The sequence below is a fragment of the Sorex araneus genome, chromosome 11, assembly GCF_027595985.1.
Source record: "Sorex araneus isolate mSorAra2 chromosome 11, mSorAra2.pri, whole genome shotgun sequence".
Taxonomy (NCBI): domain Eukaryota; kingdom Metazoa; phylum Chordata; class Mammalia; order Eulipotyphla; family Soricidae; genus Sorex; species Sorex araneus.
The window spans coordinates 33,911,043-33,936,846 of record NC_073312.1 but is presented as its reverse complement, the minus strand read 5'-3'; the positions used below and the strand labels follow the sequence as shown (position 1 = coordinate 33,936,846).

Below are 25,804 nucleotides of genomic sequence, written 5' to 3'. Positions count from 1 at the left end.
GCTACATTCAGAGATGTTCGTTTCATTGAGAGCAAATGGAACATCAGGGACTAGTTCGTTTTTCATAAACATCATTTTGCTGAGATTCAGCTGCAGTCCAACCTTTCCACACTCTCAGTCGAAGTCGGCCAGCATTTGTGCTTGGCTGATGTTTGGTGTCATGAGAACGATATCAGTGAAGTGGAGGTGGTGTAGTTGCCAACCATCTATCTTCACTCCCATTCCTTCCCATTCCAGCAGTTGAATGATGTTCTCGAGGATGGCACTGAAGAGTTTTGGTGAAATGGTATCGCCCTGCCGAACCCCTCTCTCTACGTCAATGATCACTTCCTTGTAGAGTGGTGAGATCCTGGTGGTGAATCTGTAATACAGCTCGAGGAGGATATTGATGTATTGAGTTTGAATGCCCTGTTTGACCAAGGCTTCGATGACCAATCTCAACAGAATTGAAGGCCTTCTTTAAATCCATGAACGTTACACAGAGCAGTATCTTGAACTCTCACGAAACTTCAATGAGTTTGGTCACTGTGTGGATATGGTCCATAGTGCTGAATCCTTTTCGGAACCTGGCTTGCTCGCATGGTTGTCATTCGTTTAGTGTTCTGCCTATTCTATTCAGGATGACTCGAGTGAACAACTTGTAGACGACAGCAGGCAGATTGGGTGGTAGTTGCCGATGTCGTGGATGTCTCCCTTCTTGTACAACAGAACTGCCCTGCTGGTTTTCCATTGTGACAGAACCTTGCATTCGGACAGATAGCATGTGAAGAGCCGAGCCATTGTATTGACGAGTACTGGCAGCAGATTTTTCAGGTGTTCGGGTCTGACCTTGTCTGGACCGGGTGCTGTATGTGTCTTTACCGACGAAATGGCGTGTCAGATTTCGGAATGGAGGATGTCCATCGCACGTCCATCCTGCGGAATTTAGTATGTAGGCAGGTGGACGTGGCTGTCGAAGAGATCTGAGTAGAAGTCGTGAATAATCCTCTCCATTGCCTTTCTGGAAGATGTGATAGATACATCAGGACATTGGAGGGTGGTCATCTTGGTCTTGTAGTTGGCGAAGGACAGGCGAGCATTGCAAATAGTTTTCCTGGCATCTGCCATATCGGCCAGCACTGCTGTTCTTCTCTCTTTGAGGTCTTCCTTTATTGCTTCTCTGCACAGTTTTGAGAGCTCGGACACTATCTTGTGGTTGCCTGAGGCTTGTGCCAAACCACGTTGGCGAATGAGCTTGAGAGTTTCTGAAGACAGGCATCTGTTTGTGATTTTCTCACTCTTGGCATTTTTCGCGCAATCATGGAGGTACTGAACCAGTCGATCGTATTATCTTATTCCTCATCGATGTTGTCAATGACAGCATCTTCCCACATTGCTGCAATAGTGCCAAAGAGCTCCCAGTTGGTGGTCATTCTGGGAGTTCTCTTCTTTTTTTTTTTTTGGTCACACCTGGCGATGCACAGGGGCTACTCCTGGCTCTGCACTCAGGAATTACTCCTGGCGGTGCTCAGGGGACCATATGGGATGCTGGGAATCGAACCCACGTCGGCCGCATGCAAGGCAAATACCCTACCCACTGTGCTATCGCTCCAGCCCCATGGGAGTTCTCTTCTTAAACTTGAACTTTGCCGTCCTTTCTCCCCACACTGTGAAATAGAATTTTGCACGAAGGAGACGGTGGTCCAATCCCGTTTGGAATTTTGGGACAACAGCGACATCAGTCAGACAAAACCTTTGATTGAATATGATGTGGTCAATTTCGTTGTGGAACTATCCTCCGGGAGACTCCCATGTCCAACATTTAAATTTGACCTTCTGGAACTGTGAGCTACCATGGATGGTCTTGATCAACACGATGAACTCAGACAGTCTCTCACCCTGTTCGTTCCATTCTAGAACATGGGACCCAATGTGGAGTTCTTCGGGCGACCTTCTCGGTCCTATCTTGGCTTTAAAATTACCAACAATGATCTTGTAGAAGGTGTGGTCTTCTTTATAGAACTTCTCCAGCTCCATGTAGAACTTCTCAGTGTTGTCTCTAGGGGGAAAAAAAAGAAGAAAGATTGTCCTCCTTTCTTAATTTTCTCTGGGTACTTTTTTGGTCTAATATATATTCTCCCTTCATTTGGTATATTTCCATATTTTTATTTTATTTGTCTTTTTGGTTTGGGCCATACCTGGTGATACTCTGGGCTATGGCTTGGCTCTTTGCTCAGAGATCATTCCTGGTGGTGTTCAGGGCCGACTCTGCACTCAGGACTCAGTCCTGGCAGTGCACAGGGGACTTCATGGGATGCCGGGGATCTAACCCCAGTCGGCCATGTGCAAGTCTGTGGGCTCTGTGCTCAGAAGTCACTCCTGGTAGTACTCTGGACACCAAATGCTATGCTGCTGAGAATTGAATTGTGGCTAGCCACATGCAAGGCAGGGAGTGCCCTATCCTTTGTACTTACTCTCCGAACCAATATTCCCTCAAAACTTTTAGACTTCCCAAATTTGAAAATACTTCTTTAGTTTTGATATTTCTTTCAGAAACTGCCACAAAGTAGGATTTAAAACTGCAGTCCTTAATGAGAGTGACTTAAAAAAAATTTGCAAAACCAAATTGAAGTGGGAAGGTTTTATATTCAGTCTGTGAGTGATATTTTTCCCCCAAACCCATTTCATAAAGCCTCAAATATGTGCAAGAGCAGATGAAGCCCTGCTTGTACTGGACTTGCAGGGTCATTCTTGGTTGTAACTTAAATATACAGCTTTGGAATGCAGGGCTTATACTTGGCTACATTTATATAGTATTTGACCAGGAACTGTTAGAAAGAAAGAGAAAAGTCTAAAAAGGGGAGAGTAGAAACTCATAGCTGATGCAGAGGATGGCGGCCACCAGGGAATAACCACTCTTTCTGCTGGCTAGAGCTATTCAGATGCAGACAGAGACAGTATGAGAGGTACAGAGAAGTGTAAAGAGGTATTTGAGGAAATAATGGCGAATTAGACTGAGTTTATCTTGATAAACCTATTTTTTTACTTAAAATGAAAAACCTATCTTTAAGATAGTGTTGAAGTTATTAATAAAACTCGGGGCTTAAGCAATAGTACAGCAGGTAGGGCACTTGCCTTGCACACAGCAGACCAGGGTTTGATCCCTGGCATCCTATGTAGTCCCCCAAACACCACCAAGAGTAATTCCTGAGTGTAGAGCCAAGAGTAACCCCTGTGCACTACCGGGTGTAGCCCCCACCCTTTGAAAACTCCCCACAAACACACTCAAGGGATTCATCTTGATATTTATATTTTTGTGTTTGCGGAGGGGGGCACATCCAGCATGCTCACCATACTCCTGGCTCTAGCTCTATTCTCAGGGATCATTCCTGGGGTGGTTCTGGGGACCATATCTGGTGCCTGAGATAGAATCCAGGTGGGCCTCATGCAAGGCAAGCACCCTACCGCTGTACTTTGCTCCAGCTCCCTCACCTTGGTATTTAAAACCTTAATAATCCATTCATTTTGTATTGTTAGGAAGAAGAGATGTATCAGTATTATACAGAGTATCAAGTCAGAAATCAGATCAAAACTTTTCTTACTGTATAGAGAAATCTTCATGCATTTGTAAAATCACCTTGGTCTGAATATTATTTACATTTGACCAAGCTACAGTTTTATATACTAATGTTTTAGTTGTTCTTACATAAAACAGAAAAAAAAAATAATAGCTTTTTAAAATTAAAATGCATCCTTTTCAACTAGCATATTACATGACTGAAGTCATTTTAAAACGGAGTGATAGTAAACCACTGCGGAAAAATTTACTTTTTAAACTAACTCAGAGTCTAGAGTTATATTTTGGAGGTAAGGCACTGCCTTGCATGTGGCCAATCCCACTTTGATACCCAGCACCAAATGTGGTCCCTTGAGCTCCACCAGAAGTGACCCTGGAGCATTAAGCCAGGAATAGCCCCTTGAGCACAGCTGTGTGTTACCCAAAACATTAAATAAATAGATAAATAAACAAACTGAGGGCTACCCTTGGACTGCACCAAATTACAAACATTCCAAGAAGCAAATAAGACCCTGTCTTAGAATATCCTATTTTGAAAAGACTGATAAAAGTAAACTTTTTACTTTGTGATCCTTCTCTTGACCATTACCTCATTCTCCCCCCAACCTCCCGCCAATTAGAAAACACTAGCTTTATTTCTCTTCAGGATCCAATTTGAGTTTCTATCTGAATTTGTACTCCCTGAATTAAAGTTCTTTGATCCCAGATAAAAAGGACTTTACCTTTTAATTGCTTCCTAGATATCTAGGTTAACATATTCTTAAAATTTTTTTTCACAAATATTATGAACTACTTTATAAAATAAAAAAATTTAAAATATTTTTTTCAGTTAAAAATTTATTTCTATTTTTAGTATTTATTTCACATTTGAGTTAAAGAACTCACTCTTTCAGGCTTTGTAACTTAAAAGGCAGTAAGTCTTAGCTCTTTAGGTAACTAGCCAATTCACAAAATACTTCCCTTCCTCTTTGCCTTCTCTTTGAAAAGACTGTTTCATTGTCTCATAATTGAAATTTTTGCAGCCAACTAAGAATTGCTGAGTTTGTATAATTAAGCAACATTTTACCTCTTTAATTTAAATAACTCCAAAAAATCAATATTTTTGAAAATCCATATATAATTAGAATTGATACTAACTTACCAATGTTAGATGTAGTATTAAAATTTTTCGTATTTAACATTTTTTGTGACAAGACTTGTATAACCATTTAAAACAAAACCTGTTGCCAATTTAAAGAATAGTAAATACAATGCACATTATTTCTGAATCTATGTTTCTTTTTACTTAAATAAAAAGTAGTTTATTGAGCAAAGTCAACCTTTTGTGGGGATATAAATAAGGAAAACGTACTCTCCTGGGAGCATTAAGAAAAAGTAGGCCAGTACAGAAAGAATGGTTGTGATTTCAAGAGCATATTTTTATTTTAAATGTATTTGAGAAAATGAAAGCAGCATTGAAAAATGCTTTCAAATAATTACGTTTGAAATCAAACCTTCCTTTTTTATTAGATCTTTGAAATAAGAGAATGGTGAGACAGAAATGAAAACTTCAAATGAAAATTTAAATGTGTCAAATTAGTTTTTAAGTCTTCTACATTTCTCCTACTATTATATTAAAGCAGATCTATCAAAACATTTCTTTGAAACCAAAACAGTTTGGGGTCATAATCTAATAAAATGTGTTGTATTTTCGTTACCATGTCATTCTATGATATTTCAAAGGAAGCAGGCTATCTTTAGCCTAATCTATAATAGTAAATTATTTTGAAAATTTGGCTTGACATACAAACAGATGTGTTTTCTTGATTCCTTTTAAACTGAGGGTTGGTGGTTTGTGGTTTATTGTTCCTGTGATTGGCATTAAAAGCCTTATTTCACAGCTTGCATTGAGGGACTTTTGGGTAAAGAGTGGCTGTGTTCCACAAACTAAATTCAAAAAGTGTCAATCAAGGGCTCCCATAGGTTACTCAGAGAATGAGTTTTCTTACTGATTTCACCAAATGTCGCCTCATGCTGTCTTTGATTGGCACAACCTGGCAGGGAGGATGGATGAATCTGTCACCGACTGGTTAATTGTGTTGCTGGTCTCAGTCTGACATCAGGTCTTTGACTCTTAAGTGGCTCAATACAAAACAAATTAGCAGATTGTAGTCATATTTCTCATTCTATATGCTTTGACTTTGTTGAATGCAGTCCATAAATCATATTGACTGACACACAAGTAAACGATGAAAGCTGCTTTTGAGACATGGATCCAGAGAGCAGTGCTGTGAAGGTGCCATGGAAGGATGCATATGGTTGACCCTTTGGGAATTTCCTAGGAGCCAAATGTCTCTTTACCACAATTGTTCTTAAAAGAAAAGCTTTTGGGTAATGCAAAAAGGATCTAATATGTCAGCAGATTCTCTTTTACAAGTTCCTTTGAAATATAAGAAGTTTGTGTAAGGGTTTTTTTTCTTTCTGCAAGTTGTTTTTCAACAAAATGTTACAACATGTCTTTTTTTCAAAAAGTAGTTACCTTAAAATTTTTGGCAGGTGTTTTTACTTACTGAATTTTGTGTGTTAAGGAGAATAACCATGTTTCTAATAGATTCAACTAATTTTTTAAGATGGTACCAGCAGAAATTTCTAGGTGTTGGAAATTTATAAAATGTACTTTTTTAAAGCCATTTTATCTTATTGTTTTGGCTTTGTTTGTTACAATAGTAAAAACCAGAGCATCTTTAATAAAAATGGCTTACTGATAATTATAGAAATGTTTATTAGACCATTTTTGTTCTGGAAAATGATATATTGTTAAGAATATTAACAGTAATAGTTTTACAAAGGGGTGTTTTGTTTTTATAACAAAGTGTATTCGTGGCTGTAGGCATGATAAATTAATTGCCAAAGTCTTGCATATTCAAAGTTTTAGAACATGAAAAATCCCATCTGAAAATAAGCAGTAGATCAAATTAAGGATATTTATGCACATTTTATATTTAGGAAGTAGACATTAAAAAATAATCTTATAGAAAGTATTTTTTAAGATTTAAAGAGCTTTTGTTATACTTTTTTTTGGGGGCTATATAAAGAATGTGTTTCCTTTGAAGATTTATAAAGTATTTTACAGATATTTTGAACTGCTGTTTTGAGAATAAACCTTATTTAATATGAATAATCAATAAAAAGTAAATATTATGTTTTTATGCTATTTAAACAAAAAGCTTTAATGTGTGGTAACATAAGTAAGAGATGGAGCTGATGGAGTACATGAAACTAAAATGCACTAGCTCTTCATTTAAGTCAAAATGACATTTCTATTAAGCATTCTGAAGCCTATTATAATTAAATTACATGCCATTGATATCTCCTTTCCTGCTTCTTCCCTTCCCATTCATATTGACATTATTCTGGTTTTCTGGTTGGGGAATGGAACTGCATGTCTTCCAGACTAATTCCCCCTTGAGGATGAATCTTGAAGCATGCTGGGTTTTGCATTGTTTGTTAAATTCCTTTTTGGCAGTTCATCAGTATCTGTCAAATATATTGTTTGCATCCGCTTTTGTGTCTAAAGTTTTTGATTGAGAAATTGACATTACATTTCAGATACATAGTTTTTTTGCTGTGCATAGTGTCTAAATTCTAACGCTGCATTCATAAAAGTTACTGTTTCTAGTCTGACTTTAAACGTGCAATTTAGTGAACAAATTTTATTCAAGAAACATCTTGAAAATATACTTAGGCGCTTTCTTCCTTCCCTAGCAGGTCAACTGTATACAAATATTTTTGTACCAAATCTATCATAGCATTTACATTTGTATGCTATTTTTCACGACCTTGAGGCTTTGTTGACCTTTGTTACAGGTAGGAATAAAAATAGTTATTAAATACTATTAAGTAATTTTTTAACGAAAATTAGATAAAACATAGCATCCTTCAAAAGCCACTATTTCTGACCTTATTCCTCAGTCATTGAATCCTATAATGGGAGTCATTCCATCACCAATCACATTATAGTGAGTTTAAGATATAATAGGAATAATATTATATTGGAAGACTATATTAAAGGAGTCTTCATTATATTCTGTACTAAGCTGTTGTTATGAAACAATTGTTATGAAACAATTTATACTATTGGTGATATTGTGATTCTATTATGTAATCTTGAAGGTAAGCATTTCAGATATAATTTTTAAGGAAAGATAGCCTTTATGGGCTGGAGTGATAGTACAGTGAATAGGTCATTTGCCTTGCATACAGCCTGTTTGAGTTAGATCCTTGACATCCCATACGGTCCCCTGAGTACCACCAGGACTACATCCATAGATCAGTACCAGGAGTAATCCCTGAGCATTGCCAGATATGGCCCCTACCCCCCATGACCACCAAAAATAAAATTTAAAAAATAGCCTTAAGTCAATCCATGGTAATCATATCGAGGTTTAGTATCTTACTATAGTAGAAAATACTTTTTCTACTATATGAAATGATACTAATGATAAATACAGTTAAAAAACATATTGGGGGCTGGAGCAATAGCACAGCGGGTAGGGCGTTTGCCTTGCATACAGTCGACCCGGGTTCGATTCCCAGCATCCCATATGGTCCCTTGAGCACCGCCAGGAGTGATTCCTGAGTGCAGAGCCAGGAATAACCCCTGTGCATTGCCAGGTGTGACCCAAAAAGCAAAAAAAAAAAAATAACACCCAACATATATTAATATATTGGGGTTGGAGAGATAGCACAGCGGGTAGGGCGTTTGCCTTGCACGTGGCCACCCAGGTTTGATTCTCAGCATCCCATATGCTCCCCCAAACACCACCAGGAGTAATTCCTGAGTGCAGAGCCATGAGTAACCCCTGAGCATCCCTGAGTGTGACCCAAAGAGCAAAAAAAAAAACCACAAAAACCAAAAAACCAACATATATGTATTGATTACTTAAGTATATACTTTTAAACTATGTTTTTTTTATCAAATTATATTAAAATTTAACATCTAAAGTCAAATGCAGATCTGTAAGATGATTTTGAAATCATGGTGATGTGCAAGGCTTATATCACCACCAATTGAAGCAATGCTACAAGCTAATAATTGGATTATAAATAAGAACCTATTACTCTAAATTTATTTTGGATTTTTGATACAATTTGGGTAATAGTGACATATAGAACAGAGAGATACTATAGTGGGTAAAGCACTTGCCTTGCACATGACTAACATGGGTTTGATCCCCAGCACTCCTTATGGTTTCCTTAGCCCTACCAGCAGTGATCCCTGAGCACGGAGGCAGAAGTAAGTTCTAAAAACCGCCAGGTGTGACCCTAGAACCATTAATGATGATGATGATGATAATAGTGACTTAAATTACATTACTTACTAGTTTCTTTTATCATCATCATCATCATCATCATCATCATCATCATCATCCCGTTGATTGTCGAATTTCTCGAGCGGTCTCAGTAATGTCTCCATTCATCCTAGCCCTGAGATTTTAGAAGCCTCTCTGTACTTGTCCTTCCCAATGATGCCGCATTGGAGGCTCTTTCAGGGTGAGGGGAATGAGACCCAGCATTGCTACTGGTTTTGGCATATGAATGCACCATGGGGAGTTTTCGAGGCTCTCCCAAGTGGGCAGGAAACTCTCGGTAGCTTGCCAGGTTCTCCCAGAGGGAGAAGTAGGCTATAAGGTGTTGCTTCTGGGAGCCTGGTTTTATAGTCTCTGGATGTTGGCCATTGGTGGGATTACAGGTGCCGGGGGCAGTCCCTGGGTGTGACCGCCTAGCTACTGGAAAATGGGAAGTCTGGGCGGAAGAGGCCCAGTCCCGATCCAAGCAGGCTTGGAGATCTCAGCCCCGGGTCCCACACACCTGGGTTCCTCTGCCGGTACCTTCATGCGTGAGGCTCATCCGAATGTGTGGAGAAGGGCCTTGAGCATGGCTATGGCTAGGCTCGGGAGGTCTTTGGCCTCGGGAGCTCTGCTCGGGGTGGAGAAGGAAGCTGGAGCCCACCCCCTTCAAGGGGCCCCAGGAAAGACAGCCAGGCGCGCAGGCCAAGAGACTTCTCTGCCTTTTATTATATTATATATCTTTTATTATACTTGTTTAAATAAAGGTTACCTTGAAGAACATTATATGAATAAAAAATCCTACCAAGATGATAAAGTTTTGTTGTTGTTATTGTTTTTGGCCACACCTGGTAGTGTTCAGAGGCTATTCACAACTTGGTGCTCAATGAGTCACTCCTGGCAATGCTCAGAGACCAGGTGGTGACAGGAATTGAACTTGAGGTATCCACGTGTCTAGTATATAATCCAGTCCATTGAGCTATCTTCCCCAATCCATACAAGCTATTTTATATCATAACTGTTATAATTTAATGTGCATTTTAGAATACCTGGGGCTGGGGATGTGGCTTAGTGGCAGAATTCATGCCTTACTTCTGTGAGACTCTAGATTTGATCCCAGCACTGCAAAATAATAATAATTAAAAATGAGATATTAAAATACTGGATAATTCTAGAGATTCAAAATAATAATTAATGGTTTTCTTGTTTGTGTTTTAAACATTTCTCATGCATTTGGAGTGGCACTGTGTCCTGTAAAGAATAAGTAGACAAGAATATTCATTTTAATTCTTTTGCTAAGATGCATAGCAACTCAGTGTAGAAAGAAAAATGTCAAAATACTACTATTGTACCTGAAAAAGCAGCAGAATTAATTAATTTTTTTCTGATACTTCATGGTGTTTTTGTGCATTTACTTATTCTCTTGGTTTGCATATTTCTTTTAAACAGGGGAAAGTTGCCCAAACTGCGTGCATGTCAGCCTGCCAGCATCTGTCAACATCTTTAATGCAGATGCTCCTGGACAGTGAGTTGAAGCAGATAAGCATGGGAGCCGTCCAGCAGTTTAACTTAGACGTCATACAGTGTGAATGTAAGTACCTTATTTATTCAGTCTCTGCATGTCAGTGAATCTACATTTAAATTATATAGTGGGTGGTATGTGGTAAGCTGATTCAAAAGGAGGAAAGAGACTTGATTCAGTTACACTTTCAGCAGTCTTGGAAGCATTTTTCTTTCAAAAAGGGACAGATAGCCCAGCTTCCACGGGGGCTTATAGAGAAGTGTGCAGTAATGGCCCTGTAGACTGACAGTGTTAAAACTGCCAGTACTTTTCTGATGTTGGCCATAATGAATGGAACCATCCTAAGTATGCATTACTAGGGAGGATCCTCTTTGGACCTTGCAATCCAAATGAAGTTTCTGTTTTATTCTAAAGCTTTGATTCTCTTTCCCCGCCCCACACCCAAATTTTAGTAACCTTTACTTTTTAAAAGAATGAAATTATTCAGTTTTATTTTATTTATATTTCAAGTGCCCTACCTGCTATACTATTGCTCTGGTCAGATTTCTATTTATTTTTTTCTTAGTCACTGTGAAATTACAAAGTTATTCATGATTGGGTTTCAAGCATGCAGTATTACAACACACTCTCCCTTTACCAGTGCCCACTTAATCAATCCCCTCCTCAAACCCATTGCTTCCCACCTACCTACCGGTCTGCTTCTACTGGAGGCTTGCGTGCGTGCGTGCGCGCGCGCGCGCACACACACACACACACACACACACACACACACACACATAAGTATATACACACACAAGTATAATGTGTGTGTGTATGTTTTTGTACTCTGGTTTGTGGTACTGTTGCTGATAGGGTTTCATACACAACTTTAGCACCTTTTACCACCACATCCTCCTCCAGGTTGAACTCTCCCCTCCACAATAGATGTCCCCTCCCTGTCCTATCCCCCAGACTCCTTAAATAGCATGTTTCCTACTGAATACTTGTTCTCATGTTCTTGAGAAAACTTTTTTACTTTTGTCATTGATTCCCACGTGATTTTTAAAAAAGAGAATGAGGTTAAACAAATTCCATAATCTAGTGTTGACATTAACCAGTTTTAAAATTGGATGTATTATTTGGTTATTAGCCTTATTATATGTGTTTCTGGGTATAAATTTTATTCCAAAATTATAGCTCTTTAATTATAGGACATGAATATACAGAGCAGTTTCCAAGCAGTGTTTTCAAATGAATGGAACACTGATTAAATGCTGAAAATCCTTAGTTGACATTTTAATCAGACTTCTCTGTTGATAAATTGAAAACCAGTGGGGCATAGGGATTAGAAAATATATGTCTGAAGAAAATTTTACAGTAACACAGTCTCTGTGAAAGATATTCAGCTTGCTACTGAAGGAGGGTGACTTTTTTTTCCCCGAAATATCAAATACTTGTCTTTCCATTGTGCATACAACATTAAAAGGAATAATTATGTAGGCTCTTTGACCAAGATCAGCTTCTTGGCACACAAAAAAAGATAAATTAAAAGTTAAAAAAAAAGCTGTTTTCTTTCTTCAAAAAAGAGAGAAGTGCTTGCTTATCTACAAAAACAAAATGATTATATTTTAGAGAAGAATTTATTTTCTTTTCGTAGAAATTATTACTGGCTTTCTAAAATAAAACATTTATTTCTTTCTCAGAATATAACTTTGGTAGATGATATTTGTATTTTTAAAAATATTAACTTTCTTTTTAAAATTGATTGTAACATTTGTTTTTAAGACTATATTATGTTTTAGTGATACCATTTCATACCTCTTTAAAATTTTCACTGCCACACCGCCCCTTCCAGTGAAGTAGCAATATAAATATACATTTAGGGGCAGGCAGGGGGCGGGGTAGGGAGGACACCTTTTGATAAGTTTTAAGTGCCTGAGATTTAACTCATTGGCAGAGACTGCCTTTGTTCCCCAGCACTGCAAAAACCAGAATAAACCAAAACAAAGCAAAAAATACGTTGTAGCTCAAGTTAATTGCTTTTTCATTCTGCAGATACTTTGAAGCTTCTTTTCTTTTTTAGACAAATTTTATTTTAGGCTCTGTGATTTACAATACTGTTACTGTAGTGTTTCATGCATAAACCATTCCACTACCACACCATCCACCAGAGACTGTTTCTTTCCACCATTATTCTGTGTCCCTTTCATGCCCATTTCTTAATGCTCTTTAAAAGTGGTGTTATCAAAAAAAAAATAAAAGTTGTGTTATAAGAATATGTATTTAATCCAGCATGGGATTACTTAAGTGAGAGCATCTTACATAAATATTGCATGCATCATTTTGTATTCACACCTTTAGTACAGATTCAAAATAATTAGGCAATTAAACGCTTTACTGGCATTTGGTTGTGTTTTTTAAACTAGACTTTTGAAAAATTGAGGTACCAAAACCTCTTTGATATTTAGTTAAAAGCTGAAATTACTGTTAGCTGTAGGTATCTGGATCTTCCCTCTGATCTTCCCTCTGTTTGCTTACCTCTCCACGATGGGGTGACCTACGTGTACTTTGGAACAGCACATTTAACCCAGAATCTTTTTCCTTTCTGCCATAGGAGAGTTACTTCTTTTGGTGGAATTATGGAAAACTAATTTTGGGCTCAGGAAGGTGATTCAGTGGTACACTGAATGACTCATATGTGTGAGGTCCTGAGTTCAATCCCTAGTACCCCCCCGCCCCCCCACAACAAAAAAGTTACTGTTAAAATGCTGGTATTTTCTGAATGAACTAGTGGAAGAGACCAGGGAAGGTCCCAAATATATAAATATAGTCCTAACCCAATGCAGACCTAATCTGCCTGGCATTCTATATATGTAATGAGATACTTGGACTCAAAAACAAGTCACGTATGGTTAACTCAGCTTACTTTAAGATTATGTCTAAGGTTGACTTTACTCCTCAGTATGGATCCTGTATTACTTAATCATTACTTAATATTGTGCATTCGGTAGTTACTGAAAAAATATAAATAGACATATTTTTCATGTTTATTTCACTTTTATTCTGGTACAAAAGAATGATCTACCCTTCAACTCATGACTTTAGTGATTAATACATAAACCACTTAAAAATAAAGCAGCTTTCTCTAAAGAATATAAAAGAATGTTGTTTTTATGGTTTTGTTTACTTAAATATAGAAGAAAAATATTCCAAATAGGAAATTTATATTTTATATTAATGTATTATATATATATGCTTACTACTTACTGGAGCAAGAAAAGGAAGAAGACTTCAGCTAGCTAGAAAGGAAGAAGAATAGAATATTTGGCAAGATAGTGAAGAGAAGTTACCTCGGTACCAAAGGAGTCAATGGAAATATGTCAAGCAGAAGCAGGTAGTTCAGATATAGAATACAGGAAGCTGAAAAATTAATTTTGTTTTACCACCCACTGGAATAATATACACACACATTCTACTTTAAAATTCTCTCTAAAATAATTTTGAGAAATAGTTGTCCAGCTTGAACATCCCATTTGAAGGATTAACTGCTCTTCAGAAAATACATTTCTGTACCATAAATCCTCTGTCAGTTTCACATATGAATGAAATACACACACTGTTTGTTGATATACTGTTTCCCTCTTCCTTTGCTACTGTCAGTGATGTGATTACCAATGACTGGGATCATACACTTGTCTCATTGTGATGCACACATATCTAGATGTGGTGCTTGCTGGGGACTGCGCATCAGGTTGCAGTGCTCACATGCTCCACCATGGTGTTCACTGAGGGCCCTACTCTTCAGTTGTGCTTGCACAGAAACTCAAGAGAAACTCTCTCATTGCCCATGGACATTGTGGCCGTGTTCTCATCAGGGCTGCTGCAGTGTTCACACACATGCTTCTTAGGGGCCACAATCCCTGGCTGTGGTGCTTGCACATCGTTTAGTTGTAGTGCTCACCAGAGCTCACCCCTCTTTGTTGTGGTGCTTATACACACTTGCCTGCATTGTGGCCCTAAATGATTTGTGATGTGAGGATCACAGTACAACTGCTAGGTTCACACGGCAGAGCCTCCAGGATTAAGATCAGTACATATGGCTGCACCAGGGACTGAAGTCAAGACTTTAGGCTTATAAATAGATGGACATGGAGAATATCATGCTGAGTGAAATGAGTCAGAGGGAAAGGGACAAATATACAATGACTGCATTCATTGTGATATATGTATGTGTGTGTATATATATGTATGTATATATATATATAGTGTGTGTGTGTATACACACATATTAGAAGACTAATATCTACGGCCAAGGAAAACAAGGGCTGGGAGAACTGGTAAATGGTTGGAATCAACCATGCGTGTGTGGGGTGGAGGGTAGGTAAGGGACCAGTATGACAATAATAGCTGGAAATGATAATGTTGGACAAGAACTCAGTGTTAAAAGTAGGTGGGCAAAGGGATATTCCTGATAACCTTTCAAACCACAGTGCTCCAGAGTGTGGGGGAAAGAGGGGCGCAGAGATAGAGACAGAGAGAGAAGAAGAAAAGCACCTGCCATAGAGGCAGGCTGGAGGGTGGAGGTGGGGGCTGATGGGACACTGGTAAATGGGGACACTGGTCCTAGGAAATGTACACTGTATGACTGAAACCTAATCATGAATGCTTTGTAAAGGTATATCTCACAGTGATTCAATAAAAAAAAATAAACTAAAAAGTGAAAAAGGCTTTCTACCAAGACATTTTAAGCCATTTAGCCGTACATCAGTTCTCTACTTATTTAGGGTTTTGGAGCACATCCAGCAGTGCTCAGGGGCTACTCACTACATGATGCTCGGGGATCTCTTACAGGCTTGTTGGGGATCATGTGATCCTGGGGATCAGACCTCCTACATGCAAACTGTGTTCCACCCTTTGAACCATCTCTGTGGTCTTCAGTTTCTTATATTGAGTTTAAATGAGTTCCTCTAAATTTCTTTTAATGAACTTGGTCTTTATACAAGTTAGAAAAGATATACCACTAAAAGGAAAAAAAATCTTCCGGAGTTGTCTCCTTTTTATAAATGACAAAAATTTACCATTTCCCTAACTAAATTCTATACCTCTCCAAGGCACATGGCTCCTCAAGTGAAATGTGAACTCAGTTGTAGTTCTCCTGTCCACCCCCACACCTCGGCTGGCCACTGGCATGTTGTAAGGAGTCTGATAACTACAAATACACACCCACACAAACCAGTTAAATGAGAGCTGTCCTAGTATCCTTCTGAATCTTCTAAAGGCCATATGCAAACAGTTCTTTGTACTATTCATATGTGCTCAATTTTAGATCAAAGGTTATACTTTGTATAAACTAGTTTGGATTGTCTGATAACCAAAGTTGAATATAGAGATACTCAGATGTGGGAAATGTATAATATATAGCTGGACTCTGTCAAATATATTGTTTCGTATTCTGTACTTTAGTAATAAAGCCAAGTTTGTTAATGACCTCTTAATTTCTAGAGTGTACTCTTTAATCACTGAAACTTTAGTGTTCTCTATCTCTGTATCTTTTTCTTTTTTGTGATTGTTAATCTCTGTTGTTTTTTTTTTTCTTTTTGGGTCACACTCGGCAATGCACAGGGGTTTCTTCCTGGCTTTGCACTCAGGAATCACCCCTGGTGGTGCTCAGGGGACCATATGGGATGCTGAAAATCGAACCCAGGTCGGCCTCGTGCAAGGCAAACGCCCAACCCGCTGTGCTATTGCTCCAGCCCCATGTTTTTTTTTCTTTTCTAATCTCTGTTTTTTTTATACTTATATGATTGGTGTTTGTTATAGGAGTTTTTAAGACTACCCCTATTAAATTTTGAGGTTTGTTTTCAGCCATTGAGATCTTTTTATATAGAAAATTAGTATCTTCAGATGTGTCATCATGCTTTTTTAGGTAGGCTAACAATTGGTCATTAATGACGTGAATGAAATCTGATAATTTATATTTCAGATAGGGTACTTTAGCATTCATCTTCAAAACAAGGTCTCCAGATGACCAGCAACTCTGTAACTTAGAAACTTATTAGAAATCTGAATTCTCCTAGACCCACTCAGTTGCGAGCCCTGGGCACAGGTTCTGGCAATTTCTCTTTGAGTCAACCTTCCAGGTGATTTTTATGTACTATAAAGTCTGAGAACCACATTATATGTACCTTCCTTTAATATTGACTTAAATTTATTATTCAGAATCTTACAGGTCTCTTTAAGACTTTTTTTTAAAGCCAGGTAGTGATTTCATACTTGAATGTAATTCATAGATTTTGCTCCTTATGAGCATTTCTCAACTGCCTTGCTGGGATAATAATGATCATTGAATTTTTCTCATCTACCAGTATAATTACCCATTTAAAAAAGAAAATGATACTACTTTGATTCTTCATAAACCCATAGTGACTCAAGAGTAATTACTTTCTCTTAAAGAGGCTCAGAAGCCATTATTTAAAATTCTGTGACTGGTTTTTGGGATTAACATAATCCTTCTAGCCTGTTTTATGCTAGCAAGACACCCAAAATCCAAGGAAATCAGGGAGCAGGGGTCAGGAACTAAAGACCATGAGATCCCAGGCAACTCAAAAAAGGCTTCAAACAAGGAACTTTAAGCAATTTGAGGTAAATGTCAAGACTAGTTTTCATTCTGAATTAGATTTTCCTTTAATTTTGTGTGATCAGAAAGCAGAATGTTTTACATAAATATCTAATATACAGTGAAGTATCTGTGGCAATGTAATGGACATATGAAAGCCTCTTCAACAGTTGTTGCTGGAAAAACTGATTCCCATATGGAAAAAAAGTGAAACTAGACCACTGTTTAACACCATGGAGAATTAACTAGAAAATGGATTAAAGCTTTGAATATTAGACCCCAAATCATAAAATATGTATAAGAAAACATGGGTATTACACTCCAGAATCTTGACATCAGAGGTATATGTTCAAAGGTATGTATTCAACCCCACTGGCAAAAGAAACAAAAGCAAGAGTGAACAAATGGGACTTAATCAAGTTTAAAATCTTTAGCGGTGGCTGGAGAGATAATATAGGAGATAAGGTACTTGCCTTGCATACAACTGACCTGGGTTCAATCCCTGGTACCATATTTGGTCCCCTAAGCAGCACAGCCAGGGGTCATTCATGAAGCACAGAGCCAGATACAACCCCTGAACATCACCAGTTGTGGCCTAAAATAAAAAATAATAATAATTAAAATGTAAATTCATTTTGACCCAGCAAGTATCAGTCCCCAGCATATATCTGAAGAATATGAAAACACTAATTTGGACTAATTTAGAAATACATATGTGTATGTATATATTTTTACATTCATAGCACTTTATTCACAATAGCCAAACCATGGAATCAATCTAATTACCTGTCAATAAGTTATTAGATTAAAATGTTTCATTTGAGGCTGAAGAGAAATAAAGCATATGGTCCCGCAAGCATAACCAGCAGTGATTCCTGAATGCAGAACCAGGAGTAACCCTTGAACATCACTGGGTGTGACCCAACAGTCCAAATAATAATAATAGTAGTAGTAGTAATTTTTATAAATCTAAATATTTATTTTTCCCTTCTTGGGCTGGAGCGATAGCGCAGTGGGTAGGGCGTTTGCCTTGCATATGGCCGACCCGGTTTGATTCTTCCGCCCCTGTCAGAGAGCCCAGCAAGCTACCAAGAGTATCTTGCCCGCACGGTAGAGCCTGGCAAGCTCCCTGTGGCGTATTTGATATGCCAAAAACAGTAACAACGAGTCTCACAATGGAGACATTACTGGTGCCACTTGAGCAAACTGATGAGCAACGGGATCAGTGACAGTGACTATTTTTGTAGAAGCATTGTACATGTATTTTCTAGACTTCAGATTGTCAGTCTGCAGGTGGAAACAAGCTGCATATCTAGCTGAAGTAGAGGAGATAAAATACCAGAAGAATTCTGTTTCTCACAGCCTCGGCCGTATACTTTGATTTTTGTTTTGTTTTATTTTTCTGATGATGAAAGCATTAGCACCTCATAATGTACACACTTGTTTTTTCAAATAATATTGAAATAATTGGTGTCCTTTCCCCGTTCCCCTGGTATTTCTTTTTTTTCTTTTTGCTTTTTGGGTCATACCCGGCAATGCACAGGGGTTACTCTTGGCTCTGCACTCAGGAATTACCCCTGTGGTGCTCAGGGACCATTTGGGATGCTGGGATTTGAACCTGGGTTGGCCGCGTGCAAGGCAAACGCCCTACCCGCTGTGCTGTCGCTCCAGCCCCTCCCCTGGTACTTCTTGTGATAGTTGTTTATGAGTTGATATGGCTTAGGCTTAAAGTTTCCATCTATAACTGAATTTTTCCCCATGTTAAATCAACTGATGTATAAGAATATTCATTTACTAAAGTGTTTCAGTAAGAATATGTTACCTGTTATCTGATTATCTTCTAAAATAAAAATATAAATCAAGTTTCAAAGGTTTCAGTCTGGCTGAAAGGATACAAACATGTAGGCGAGTATAACAGAACATAATAGGTTCCTTATAGAAGTAATTTGTAGAGAGGAAGCAATTGTGACTATCTGTTTTGCAGTTAAGAATAAGTGTAATAGAAGTGAAGTTTGAACTGGGCTGATTTTAAAGGATGAGTAAGGTTTTACTGGAACCAGAGAGATGGTATATGATGGATTAAGGTGGATTTCCTTGCATCTCACTGACTTCATTCAAATCCCTGTACCACATAGGATCTACCATCACTACCAGAGGTCATTCATGAGCACAAAACTAAGAGTAGCCCCTGAGCACTGCTGGCTCTAGCCACAAAACAAAGATTTTATTTGATTTTATTTTATTTATTTTGCTTTTGGGGTCACACCCGGTGATGCACAGGGGTTACTCCTGGCTCATGCACTCAAGAATTACTCCCGGCGGTGCTCGGGGACCATATGGGATGCTGGGAATCGAACCCGGGTCGGCCTCGTGCAAGGCAAATGCCCTACCCGCTTGTGCTATCTGTCCAGCCCCCCCCAGAAAAAGATTTTATCAAAAGAAGGGAAGGAACTTCTGAGTAGAGGGAATGAATAGGCAAAAGTACTATAATAAGCGGCTAGAGAGGTTGTACAGTGGGTAAGGTGTCTGCCTTGTATACAGCTGACCCAGGTTTGTTACCTGGCAGTACATAGGGTCCCTGAGCCCCGCCAGGAGTGTTCCTGAGTGCAGAGCCAGGCATAAGTGCTGAGAGCACTACTAAGTATGGCCTAAAGCCTTTTAATCTGGACTATATAGGGCATGCTGAAATCCTTGTCAAGGAAAAGTTGACTGTGGCATGTGTTTAGCACTGCACTGTTGCACTTAATCGTTTGGTTTGAGTGAGCACCAGTAACATCTCCATTGTGAGACTTGTTATCGTTTTTGGCATATTGAATACGCCATGGGTAGCTTGCCAGGCTCTCTGAGAGGAATTGAACCCAGGAGTATGTGTATATTGAACTGAAATTATGAGGTGCTGCATGTTGGAAATGGGGAGATGTAGATGGATTCCAGTATTTCAGAAGAAGTAGTATAAGTAATTAATAATTGAATAAAATGTCATATGATATGATTCAAAGGCTTAGAATCAGAGAGAGATAGAGTGGAGAAGACAGAGAGACTCTTCCTAGTAGGGTGGGGATGCTGAAGAGGGAGAGCAGTGAGGATGAGGGGGAAGAATAGCTTTCACCTATCTAGAAGAGATAGTTAAATTAACTTCAGTGTAGAATTTATAATTGTAGGGCTGGAGCAATAGCATAGCAGGTAAGGCGTTTGCCTTGCACGTGGCCGACCCGGGTTCAATTCCTCCATCCTTCTTGGACAGCCTGGCAAGCTACCGAGAGTATCCCACCCGCACAGCAGAGCCTGGCAAGCTACACGTGGCGTATTTGATGTGCCAAAAACAGTAACAACAAGTCTCACAATGGAGACGTTACTGGTGCCCGCTGAAGCAAATTGATGAACAATGGGATGACAGTGCTATAGGCAGTGTGCAGAGTGCTGTGTGGTACCATATTCACTGAATAAATGACTAAATTAATAAATCTGTAAGTCTCTTTATCTTCATTTGTTTTCTAGAGTTCTACTTTTTTTTTTCTTTTTGGGTCACACCTGGCGATGCTCAGGAATTACTCCTGGTGGTGCTCGGGGGACCATATGGGCTGCAAATCGAACCCTGGTCAGCCACATGCAAGGCAAATGCCCTACCCGCTGTACTATTGCTCCAGTCCCTAGAGTTCTACTTTTGTTGTCAAAAATATTAAATTCTCTGCATACTGTTGTACTTTAACTCAAGACCATTTAACTTCTTGATATAGAAATAATTGGTCATCTATAAAGATTCTTTCCATGTATTTGGTTTCTGTTGGTTTGGGGACCACATTCATTGCTGCTCAAGGACTACTCTTAGTTCTATGCTCAGGGATTGTTCCTAGTGGAGTTCAGGGGATCATAAGTGGTGTGGGGGATTGAACCTGGGTCAGCCACATGCAAGACAAATGCTCTACCCAGCTACGTAGTCAGTGCTCTAGCCACTTACTATCTCTCTGGATTTAAGCTCAGTGGGGATGAAATCATTTAAAAAGTGCACTGATAATATAATTATTCAATTCTGTAATTTTTGTTATTGTTTTAAGGCCCATTGTGTCTGTGCTCAGGGCTTATGCCTGGGCTCTACACTCAGGGATCACTCCTGGTGGGATTTTGGGGACAATATGGAATGCCAGGGATCAAACTTGGGTCAGCCCCATGCAAAGCAAATGCCCTACTCACTGTACCATCACTCTGGCTCCTATAAGATAATATTATATGGTACTGTGAAAAGGAATAAAAAGCATACCTAATTTAATATTGATAAGGTTTATGCATGAATGAATTGGGTTTTTTTTTTTTTTTGCTTTTTGGGTCACACCTGGTGGTGCACAAGGGTTACTCCTGGCTCTGCACTCAGGAATCGCCCCTGGCAATGCTCAGGGGACCATATGGGATGCTGGGAATCGAACTCAGTTCGGCCGCGTGCAAGGCAAACGCCCTACCCGCTGTGCTATCGCTCCAGCCTCTGAATTGGGTATTTTTGGTTAGCTTGACTGTAACCACACTGCTATTAGAATTATTTACCTGTAGAATCAAGGAAGCATCCATATGGAATTGCAGATGTAGCTTCTCTGAAAGCAGTATTTAACCTTTGGCCCCCTTATAGATTTTGTGTATGTCCAAGAGAAATTGCTTCTTAGTTGGCGTGTTTGACAGGCTTAGTGTGAAGCCTGTTTCCGAAATCTGTGTCCATACTTTGTTTTGTACTTATTAAATACTTTCATCTAATGTGCCACAGTGTGGATACCTTACACTAGTAGCTCTATAAAGACGATCCAAATGTTCTCATTCTTTCCTATAAAGCTAACTCAGAAATCCTTCATATTACCAACAAAATACAGTATATTTCCAAAGCAGAAAGCAATCGGATTTTAAGCACCCAAAATAGGTGTTTTAATATCATTAAGTTAAGTAAATATAAATTTATTTAAAGTATAAATTAAGCAATTAAGTATAAATTAAGTAAATATATTCTCTTATGTGTTCTACATCGATTTCACAAATAAGTGAGTGTCAGTTCCTGAGAGTTTAATATCTTTTATCCCTGACCATTAGAAAAGTTGCATATTGAAGAGTATAGCATTTTTTTAATGCTGAGTTCCTGAAGAGTAGGTGAATCTTTACATATGAAGTCTTACTACTTTTCCTTTTTGACTAAGGATTTAACCCTGTCATGGTACGGAGCTGTGGTGCGCAGGACAGGACACAGAGCAATAGTAAAGCAGGCAGTTGCTTGCCTTGCTCATAGCCACCTACCTGGGTTTGATCCCCAGCACTACATAGGGTCCCCTACACACTTCCAGGAGTGATCCCTGAGTACAGAACCAAGAGTTAGCCCTGAGCACTGCCAGAGGTGACCCAGAGACAAAATAAACTTAATTTTGTTTATTTTACTCACCTAAAAAAATTGATACATCTTTATGGATTTGGGAGTGGGGTTCTGATCGTACCACAAGCTTCTAATTCTAGCCTTGCCAAAGGCCCATTCCAGAGTAAAAGGATTCCAAGAAAATTATGTGGGTGAGGGGTCAGAGAGATAGTACAGTGAGTATGGCACTAGCTTTGCATACAGTCAATCCTGGTTTGTTCACAGAACCACATACAGTTCCTTGAACCCCATCAAGAGTGATCCCAAGGGAGCTGGAGCGATAGCACAATGGGTAGGGCATTGGCCTTGCATGCGGCTAACCCGGGTTCGATTCCCAGCATCCCATATGGTCCCCTGAGCACTGCCAGGAGTAATTCCTGAGTGTAGAGCCAGGAGTAACCCCTGTGCATCGCCAGGTGTGACCCAAAAATCAAAAAAAAAAGTGATCCCAGGGCACAGAGCCAGTTGCAAGTCCTGAACACTACTGGGTGTGGCCCCTCGTCCCACCACCCCCCACCTCCCAAAAAAAGAAAAAAATTCTGTGGGTAGCATGAGAAAGATCGCAATGCTATTTGCTTAACTGAATTTGTGCCTGGTTTTGACGGTATTTATCAGATTAATGCTACTTTGCCCTTTAATTCCAAGAAAGAGGGAAGACTAGAAAGGGGAAAGACTTTATAGGAAGTTTATAGGAAAGAGGAGTGAGGAATATAGAGGGCCAATTGTTCTTGGAGGCTTGCATTTCACTGCTGCCAGCCACAAGTAACAGAAGTCTAGAAACCAGTGATTTTCATTCCAACTCGCAGGCTTGAGCTATTCAGCCCAGCTATTCACCACTAGATGGTGCTCTTAATCATCCCTTCTGATGGCTCGTCTGGCCCACTTAGGAGACTTGATTTGCCTAGCCAAACTAAGAGTCTCAGCTAATTACTTCAAGTATGTAGATCTAGCCAGAAATAGAATTATAAGAAATAATGCCTTCAATATGCATACTATGGATATTAATGCTCATTTGTATAATTACAAAATCAGTACATTTTATATGCCCTTCCTTGTCATCTCTGTTGCAGTCTTAAGCCTTGACCCTTTAATTTCTGGGAAGGTTTTCTATTTTCATCATTGTATCACTGTCATCCTGTTGCTCATCGATCTGCTTGAGTGGGTTCCAATAACGTCTTTATTCCTCCCTGTCACGTTCAGGGTCAGGGGAATGAGGCCCGTTATTGTTACTCTTTTGGGCATATCGAATATGCCACGGGTAGCTTGCCGGGCTCTGCCGTGCGAGATTCTGCATCGTTCTCTTCCGGGGAGCTTTGTTTTATAGTCTCTGGATCTCAGCCGTTGATGGGATTACACGGCACCAGGGCCAGTTTGTGGGTGTGACTGCCAGGCTACTGGAAAACAGGGGATCTGGGTGGAGGAGGCCCAGTCCTGATCTGAGCAGGCTTGGAGATCTCAGCCATGGGTCCCGCATGCCTGGGTTCCTCTGTCGGTTCCTTATGTGTGAGGCTCATCCGAGTATGTGGAAAGTGGCCTTGAGCATGGCTGTGGCTGGGTTCTGGAGGTTTTCAGCTGCCAGGGCTCTGCTTGGGGCAGGGAGGGAAACTCAACCGCCCACCTCCAAGGGGGCCCCAATGAAAGCCTAGCACGGGAGCAGGAAATTCTGCTCTATTTTCATATCAGGATAAATACTTACAGCCTGACTTCCTGTCTGTCTGCTTGACCCCTGAACCAAACTGTACAAATGTATTACAGATCTTGAGGATGGGAAGGGAATATTTTCTTAGTAGAAAAAAGATTAGGGGAAGCTGGGGACGAGAGGTAGTACAGTGGGTAAGGCACTTGCCTTGCACATAGCAACCCCAGGTTTGATCCTCAGCACCACATGTGGCCCTTGAGCTCTACCAAGGGTGATTCCTGAGAAGAGAACCAGAAGTAAACCTTGTGCACAGTAGGAATGGCCCCCAAGCTGTGACAAAATATAAAATGGGGGGGGGGGTTATGCACAAAATGGTAAAGTACATGACTAGCATGTGCAGGACTCTTGAATTTGTTCCCTGGCACCCTGCCATGGCCTTGGTGACCTCTGAGAGCCTTCAGGGTGGTCCTGGTATCCCCCGGCACTGCTGGGTTGAGAGCACTACTACACCCAGTAGGGCTATAGAAATGAAGTATATTCCCTCAGAGAGATCAAGGTGGGGCAGGAGGGACCTGAACAGAAAGATAACAAGACAGCAAAATGAATGATAGAGTTAGGAAATTAGTTATAGCACAGATCTTGGACCTCCACCAGCCTCCAGGGGAATGGAAGCCTTCCTCAGAAGATGATGATTGAATGAAAGGATTAGCTAGAGCTGTATCATGGAATGGAAGAGGGAGAATGCTCCAGGCACAAGGATCAACGGTACTAAGGAAAAAGACCCAGCAAATCTAAGGAAGTGAAAGTACTTTGGTATGGAAAGCATTGCCTCTAGAAGAGTAGGAGGGATATGAAAGAACAGATTATAAAGGGCTTTTGTCCTTGTTATGGTGATGGAGAACCATTGACTGATGTTGTGTGCTATGAAGTAGCACAAATCACACTTGAAGTAGATGGAGAAGCTGGGCAGAAGCGGGAGAGCAGATGAGAGTGTGTTTCTTATCCAAGTAGGAAATGATGAGATCTTGAACTAGAGTCAGATTCAGACTTGAGATCCTTTAGAAGGTAGAAGCAAAAAGACAGAATGCATTTGAGTTTTAAAGAAATAAAGGAAAAAACAATAGGAAGCTGTTGACAAAATCTACTAATATAGTTACCTATGTTCTCTGTACCAGATAATGATCAGATTGCTGTGTAGTTTCCTATGCCAGAAAAACATTTGAGAAAAAAATCCTGAGAGCTGTGAATTACTGTTTCACTTTTAGGTTCCTGGGAGAGAATGGATAAAAAAAAAAAAAATGTCTGAATGCTTGATCAAATACTAGATCCATTGATTAAATGCCAGGTCAGAATTTGCTGTGTGATCCTGGGAAACTCACTTCAGATTGAACTTTTCTACTCTAAAAATAAAGGACTGATGACGCTTAAAAGCCTGTATAAGACTATCAGAGGCATTTCAAAGGGGTTGTCTCTTCTAGATGCAAGATTGTGCTATATCATCCACAGCCCCAGTCTACTGAAATAAATTATTGTGATGATCAAGGCAGAGAGTGTGTGAGAAAGTGCTTTGTAAACTATAAAGTACTACATAAATTTATGATAAATGACACTATTGATTGGGACTATTATGGTCGTAGAATAGCCTAAACTCTTGGTATAATGCCAAGCAGTGATCCTGTAATACCCTTTTGGGGGGAAAACATGGGGCGCACTTAGTAGTGCAGTGGGGCTACTCCAGCTCTATGCATTCAGCCCCTGGAGAACTATTTCTCTGGCCCCAAATAA

The 25,804-nt window shown here is 39.5% G+C and overlaps 1 protein-coding gene across 3 annotated transcripts in view; it reads left to right on the top strand.

Annotated features, from left to right (window-relative positions):
- The window catches only part of EXOC6 (exocyst complex component 6), a 168,754-nt gene that overhangs the window by 100,886 nt on the left and 42,064 nt on the right, over positions 1-25,804 (top strand). For all 3 annotated transcript variants that reach the window (XM_004607362.2, XM_055119231.1, XM_055119232.1), the window contains one exon: positions 10,333-10,474. In XM_004607362.2, coding sequence (XP_004607419.1) covers positions 10,333-10,474 — 142 coding nt within the window. The remainder of the gene's footprint in view (positions 1-10,332; positions 10,475-25,804) is intronic.